This window comes from Triticum urartu, unplaced genomic scaffold, assembly GCF_003073215.2.
Source record: "Triticum urartu cultivar G1812 unplaced genomic scaffold, Tu2.1 TuUngrouped_contig_5875, whole genome shotgun sequence".
Lineage (NCBI taxonomy): Eukaryota > Viridiplantae > Streptophyta > Magnoliopsida > Poales > Poaceae > Triticum > Triticum urartu.
In genome coordinates, this window is record NW_024116586.1 from 10,468 (window position 1) to 18,262 (window position 7,795).

General features: G+C 46.5%; 1 protein-coding gene across 1 annotated transcript; it reads right to left on the reverse strand.

Moving 5' to 3' along the window:
• Positions 1-4,662: 4,662 nt before the first annotated feature.
• Positions 4,663-7,345, reverse strand: LOC125529821 (beta-1,2-xylosyltransferase XYXT1-like). The gene is made up of 4 exons (XM_048694238.1): positions 6,970-7,345; positions 6,507-6,587; positions 6,273-6,395; positions 4,663-6,036 (listed from the first exon to the last, which is right to left on the reverse strand). The coding sequence occupies exons 1-4, from the start codon at positions 7,115-7,117 to the stop codon at positions 4,826-4,828; spliced, it is 1,563 nt and encodes a 520-aa protein (XP_048550195.1). The 5' UTR covers positions 7,118-7,345; the 3' UTR covers positions 4,663-4,825.
• Between the last annotated feature and the right edge of the window lie 450 nt (positions 7,346-7,795).

A 7,795-nucleotide genomic window follows, 5' to 3' on the forward strand; every position in this document is an offset into this window, starting at 1 on the left:
GGGCAAGATACTTAAACCAGTAGATAGCGTGTGAGTGGCTGGCGAACGGCTTGCAGGATAGCTACTTTCCCCTTTCGTGTTGTAACAGCAGAACTCCTCCTCCCTCCTCTGATCTCCCCATGAATCTCTACTTGTAGCTCGAATTGGTGTTAATGGAGGATAGTTGAGGGTAATTGTTGTGGAGCCCTAACAACCTGGCATTAGAGTCGTCCCGTCCTGGAGCTGCCTCATCACCACCACCGCACGCGGCTGGCAAATCGCCGACGAACTGAGGCGATGGAGCGGATCTCGCCGGAAAAGAAGGCGATCTACGACCTTCTTCGCACCGACTTCGACGCTGCCCTCGCCAAGAGGTCCTCCGAGCACAGCGAGGAGATGGTCTCCGCGCTCGCAAAGCTGGACTCCAAACTCGACCAGCTATCAGGGCGACTTGAGGACGTGAAGCTGTCCCTCGGAGTCGACATCTACGAGTTGCACGGGGAGATGGTCACGGACCGCGTCATCGCCCGCATTGCCTACCTCGCAAGGGCCCCCGTCTGCCGCCACCAAGTCCACGGCCCCGGGAAGCGGTGTAGCGGGCCAAGAAGGACTCCGACCCGGGGTGGATCTGCGTCCTCCTACCCCCAAGTACGTTCCACCACCGACTAGAAGTATACAACATGATCAGATCGTGCTCAGGCAGCCGAATCAGACTCCAGAAATTTTTTAGCCCTTCGCTGCGGTTCCATCTGGCTTTGGCCCCCGGATTGAATTGCCCAAATTCGATGGATCGAACCCCATGTTGTGGCAAACGCGCTGTGAGGACTACTTCAGGTTGACTAAAAAACTAAACTAGTCATTTAGTCAATAATAGTCGACTTGACTAGTCGAGTAGTCAATCAACTACACTGATGAGTCAACTCAAAGTGCCAAATTGACACTCAAGTAGCGACATGTAGAGTAGTCGTCCAACTAGTCTTGGTTCTTAATCAATGGTTTGAATTTCTTGACACTTTGGTAAGATCAGCCACAGCACGGGAAATAAGAAAAATTGGGGTCTAACCAATCCATAAACTGGCTGCAAAGAAATTTATTAAAATCTCAAGTGATCTACTACTACTACTAAAATTTCAAGGCATGACATTTGTGCCCTGTTCTCTCTAACTTGTCTGTTCTTTTTTTGACCTTCACCCATCATGTTCTCTAAATTCATAGTCCGATTTACTGTTTAGATCTACAACTACTACTCTCTTTCTATGAATCTACGAGAAACTTTTCAGGGGGGTACCTTGGAAATATTAGTGGCTTGTCAAACTTTTTCGATGCATGGTTTTCCTTCGGTTGCTGCTTGTGGATGTAGTAAATCAACAAAGCATCATTTATTTTTCCACCAGTCAGATTTGTCAATTTGCAACAGTTACGAAATTGGAAGTTTAGAACACTTGTTCACACTTGGCTGGCATGATGCCCATGTATGGTGGTGGTGATTGTGATTGCCGCTAGCAGTGGTTCCACATAAAACGACTTGCTGCAGTGAGAAATTGCATTGACTTGTGGAGCAACATACAACTATAGGAAGAGTCTTCATTCAGCTAGTGTGTGAGTCTCAACGCTGAAGTTGGTGTCCGACTCCACGAAACTAGCTAGTTATTCTGTGTTGTAGTATATCATGATCTGATTTTTTAGGCTCACCTCTTGTTCATCTGGCATGTTAATTTTCTATTGCATACTTGTAGCTGCTAACATGCATCTATCCTGGGCTAAGGAGGTAGCTAAACTTTCTAGTCTAGTGGTGTAAATCTGAACTGAGCTTTCAACTGAGTAGAGACTGCATTGTAAACAGTACTTTAACCCTTGTACAGTCTGTGCAGTGGCGGTGCAAAACTGTGGAGTTCTTATGATAAAAAACCTTTAGACTTGATGGGTTTCTATTTGTGTGTGTATTAATATTCGAGGCCATGTTTGCTCTCTTTTTCCCTGATGTAGTTTCTTCACGCAGGTGCAAAAGAGATTGTGTGTGCATACATGGTCATTCTCCTTACTTGGAACCGTCTCTCTCATAGAATGTGCTTAATTAGTTATACTAAACATTTTTATTTCATAATTAATCATATCATCGTTAAAGATATGTTGTTTGTATTAATGTACATAATTCAACATATTATTTTTACTTCATGATGAATCATATCAGCGTTAAATATATGTTGTTTGTATTAATGTACATAATTCGATACATTATCTTGAATTATACTTAGGTATAATGAGTAAAACAACATATTTCTTATATTGTCAATAACTAGCAAATAAATACATTTTTAGCATAAATTGATTTTTTTAAACATATTCTTCTTTTACTTTGGGATGACAGACTCTTCTATTATTTTGATTATAATCACAACAAAACAATATCATCACATCGTGTGTTTATATGCATCTTTTTCCCATAGGATCGCTCGATATAAAACCTGGTATTGTATTTAAGGATCAACAAATAAATTTCTTTAGGTTTCTAGAGTACAAGACTAAATAGATATTCCCAGATTTACTGGAAAGTCAACTGCTAATATGTCCTTGAAACCCATCATGCAGTGTTGCTTGGTGGGATGGGGATAATAGTTTGACGACAACACATGCATGCTATTTCGGTATCAAAATCATGCATCTTGTAACATGCATGATTATTTAGGAGTCAAACTTCTATAATTCATGTGGTGGTTAACTTGATTATATTGATTATCTCTAAAGCAACACAACATGCCTGAACTGTGTACCCATTCCGAAGATATCAACGACATGGCCTCTCCTAAGCTCACCCGACACCAATCCTACTAAAATTAAACAAAAAAAATTCATCCACACTACTGATGGCCTGCAAGTGCACATGACTTAGTTGCACTTTGTAGGTTTTGGGATTAGGTAGGAGTTGGGCCCTAGATGACACCCCAGACAACTCATGACTTAGTTCTCTACTGAAACATCCAAATTCTTTCAATAAGATATTCCACGGGTTTGACCTAGTTGCATCAAGTCATCAACCATCTCAATTTCAGCTTCAACAATGAAGGGATGTAACATGACCTGATTTTTCTTCCATCCTTGTCTCCGATGCCACTCCATGCCCTGGGGAGAATACCTGGTACTCCCACCCATAGGGTGCTCCCGGTGCTCCAAACTCAGCAGCGCATTTAAAATTCTGAAAAAAAAATCCAGCACATAGACACAACACCAATATATGTAGTCACAAAATTTGAAATCAAAATTAAAAACATAGAGTGAGAAACATAAATGACAAATTCGATGGTAAATAGTACACAACATAAGTTGGGCTTTACATTTGGCCCATTATCACATTGATGTTGATTTTGTCATTTTTGTATCTCGAGCAATATTTTGAATTTTGATTTAAAAAATTTTGACAACATACATTGATGTTGTGTCAATGTGCTAGATTTTTTTCAGATTTTTTCGAACATTTAAAAATGTGCTACGGAGTTTGGAGCACCGGGAGCATCCTAGGGGTGGGAGTACCAGATATTCTCCCCCATGCCCTAATCAATCATGAGCCAAACTGCTCCTATAGTGGCTAGCCAAAACAAGTCATGACCCAGTATTAACGTAATTAGTTTGATCTGCAGCGCGAAAAAAGTTCGACCCGAAAGAACTTTCTGCTTACTTCGGATTAGGTAGTTGTGCAACTAGATACAACTAAAAAAAAGTTGCACAACTAGATACTACACTATAATTTATGTTTGAAGATTTAGAATCAAAATTGTATTTTTTTAATTCCAGACACACATATTACATGTCATATATATCCACATTTCAAATATTACATTGTGTAGTATTCATCCAGTTAGTAACATACTAATCGATGTAATTATTTTGTTTCCAATTTCTTCTGGATCGATGCAATAAGGAAAGAAATACTCCATAGTCTCTCAGAGACCACGCTATGAATACAAAACTGGAATACATAGTAAATTAAATACCATTGTTGCATTTCTTTCTTAATTCATAGTTCTTTCTAAATTATTTTATTTATTTTTATTTGTCACTTTGTGTAGTGTCTATATTAACCAAGGGGTTTTACTAATAGACTATTACTCTTACCTTCCAAGGTATAATACTAACATCATTTGTTGGATCTAAGAGCATCTCCAACAAGTCCCCTTAAAACCTTTCTCCAAAAGTGGTTTTGGCGTTAGGATGGGTGTCGGTAGGATGGGTATGGCAGCAACGTGTTGGCGTGGCACTGTTAGGGGACGATCTACGGAAAGCGTTATCTTCCCCTAGATGAAGGGGGATTTGGTTGTTTATACGGGTCCCTAATAAAAATTGGACCCTATTATTTAGGGAACATAGTGAATGCCCTCAAGGCCTACATGACAGATCCTACAAAGTCGCCATGACAACTTTTATTTGGTACGAAAACGGCAAGTTTGAGTGTACGCTGGGAAGACGCTCCCAGAGAACGTTCCCCGTATAACGTTTTCCAAATAATTTGCTTTTACAGGACCTGTTGGAACATTTTCTGGCCCAACTCCCTATAAGCCAGTTTTTATATGTGGAAAGAAAATTAACTATTCATTTTACTTTGGACCGTCTTAAAATTTCTTTCTTTTTACTAGGAGAGATTGTTGATGATGCCACTATAATCAAGAATTCGTGTTGCTCCATTCGATGGATCAGTGGAACCCATATATACTTGCTGTATAAACCTTTTGATCAGTTCGTCCACAAAAAAATATGCAAATTAATAGGAATAAATTAGAAGAAATGGAACTGCTCTATGCTAGTACGAACCAGCAACCAGTATGTGTGGGCTGCAAGCTCGATCGGAGGGCGGCTACTCTCTGAGCATGGCCATGGCCTTGATGAGCACGGGCTCGAACCGCTGGAGGTCGAGCTTCACGTCCTGCTTGCCGAGGTAGTACTCCGCCACCTTGCTCCACCCGCTCCGGTGCACCGACTCCGGGTCCTTGACCGCCGGGTGGTCGCGCCCGAGCGTGTCCACCAGCGTGCTCTCCTCCATGCCGCAGGAGTAGGCCATGTACTTGAGCCCCATGTCCACCGCCGGCGTCCCGAAGTCGACCTCCCCGATGTGCTCCATCTTGCCGAAGGGGTTCACCTGGATGAACACCGCCCCCGTCGGCAGGAAGAGCGAGTTGGTCAGCCCGGCGCCGTGCACCCCCATGAGCACGTCGGCGGCGTTCACCTCCCGCGCGAAGTCGCCCACGTCCACGTTGAACGGCGGGTCCCCGATCACCCCCTCGAAGCCGCTCCGCTTGGCGAGCGCCACCACCTCCGCCACGTTCACCAGCTTCCTCGGGTGGCGCCGGGAGATGATCATCATCCTCGGCTTCTTGTCGCTCCCGGCGGTGACCCTCATCGGCGCGGCGCGCGGGAGCGCGAAGACGTTGCGGAGGAACTTGGTGAACTCCGGCATGGAGTGGCCCGTGGGCTCCTTGGTGGGGTCGATGCTGAACTCCTTGTGCATGCGGATGCCGACGACGGCGCTGGGGAAGCAGCGCACCTGGTCGTCCTTGTCCATGTCCACCACGTCGTACCGGGACAGCCGGGCGATGATGTGGCGGTACTTGCCGGCGTACCAGGGCTGGATGTTGGTGACCACGAGCTGCACCTCGCCGTCGAAGCGCGATGCCTGGAGGTAGAGCGGGATCATGACGTCGCTGAAGTCGTGCCAGTAGTTGCCCGTGAGGCCGCCCATGGCGAAGACGAGCGCGGGGACCTGCGAGGTGACGGCGCAGCGGGGCGCGTCGGTGGCCGAGGGCAGCTCGCGCACGGTGATCTCCTTGATGCCGGACATGTGCTTCCGGGAGTAGGGCAGCACGCGCCACTCCTGCGGGTTGGGGTTGCTGCCGCCGGACTCGATGGTGGGCGGGACGAGCACCGTGTGGGTGGAGCCGTGGATGCGCACGCCGCCGCTGCCGCCGGCGAGGTCGCAGACGTCGGACGCCCAGGGGCCCTGGATGTCGCACGCCGGCTTCTTCGCCGGCGCGCTCTCCTCCGCCGTCGTCACGATCTTGGTAGCGTCATCTGCATGGATAAGCATCAAACTATCATTACTTCATCATTTTTCCTTTCAGTTCATGTCTAGTGGAATTCTGACGGAGCGAAGTTTGCACCGGGCAGACACGTCTCCGATCCCAAAAGTTCTTTCTTTGGTCCCCGAAAAAAAAAGTCCTTTCTTTGGATTGATTGGCCTGAGATCCAATCGAAATTTGTCGACTTTTCTCTTGACATGGATGTATTTGGAAGAGGTTAGCACGTACCGGTGGGCTTGGGGTCCTCCTCTGTTTCTGAGTTGGGCTCCTCTGTTTCCCTGTGGGGCTCCTCATCGACAGGCGGTGGCTTCTCTTGTACTTGCTCATGCTCTGGCAGAGGTGCTTCCTCCTCTGTTCCATGCAACACAACACAACACAACACATACATGGTCAGAACTCAGAAGAACAAGAATTTCCGGTTGAATTTCGTTGATCAGGAGCTCGGGCAGCTGGTTTACTTACTTATGACGGGGAGCTGTTGCTGCTGCTGCACCGTCTTCTCTGCCACGGCCGGGGCGGGCGGCGGCGAGGGCCTTCGGATAGCTGCAATTTGTAGCCAAATTCTCATCCGGTCGGCGTCGAGGTCCTTCGGATAGCTGCAATTTGTAGCCAAATTCTCATCAGTTTCAGTTTCAGGTTGGTGACTGGTGCTCTGACTATGTCCTTAAATTGAGATAACCAAGAACATGGAAGAACATGTCCATACTTTGACCAAGTCTTGCGTTCAAAAGTTGTTCAAATAAAGGACTACAATACTAACAGAACAATTCTTTGGGCCTAACCAAATCGCAGCTTTTGAGGCGAATCACATATGCTTGCTTGCCCCGATAAAGCATGCAACAAGGAGAACAAAAATAAATTTCCTCAACAAAAAAAAAGTGAACCCATGGAAAAGCAAGTGAGAGTTCAGGCGGACGAGACGCACCGTTGGGCGCGGCGATGGCGAACTGCTCGGAGAGGGTGAAGTAGGTGAGGAGGACGAGGAAGAAGCCGAGGAAGAAGCCGACGCCGACGTACTTCTGCGCCGCGCCCCGCAGGCTCTTCACCAGCTTGGCGCCATGGTCGTCCCCCATCGGTCGATCTCTCTCCCCCTATCTCTTCCTCCTCCTGCTCCTCTTCCCGCGAGCGAATCCTTTCTCTTTCTCGTGTATGTATGCGCGTGGGCGGTTGTCCTAGCTTAGCTAGCTAGCTAAAGAAGGTAAGGGCGATGGCGCCAACTACTCCCTGACGCGGGAGAACCTTCCAAGAACACCTCCACACGGACCAGTTCGCTCTCTCTGCCTTTGTGAGGAATATAATGGACTTTATGGCCGCCCACGTCAGGGGAAGGGAAGAAGACCTCGCCAAATTGCCCAAGCAACTCTCCCTTCTCCTCCTCCTCCTGATTGCTACGTCTGCAAATTGATTCATTAATTATGCAGTGCAGTACATATATTAGCTGTGCTTTCATTCGAGTATATATGCTCTGAGTTGTATAACTGCAACCAATGTTTGAATACTGTAAGAAGTAATAACAAGTACTACAGTTAAATAATCAGAAGTTGGCAGAAAGTTCTTCCAGATCAAACTGTTTTGGCTAGGCATTATGGGAGCGGTTTGGCTCATGATTGAGTGGGGCATGGGGGTGGCATAGGAGAGGGGGTGGAAGAAAAACGAGGTCATGTTCCAACCATCCCTAAGGAACTGATTGATTGGTTGGTTGAATATGATTATGTGAACGTGAGGTGGTTGATCCAACCAGGTCAAACCCG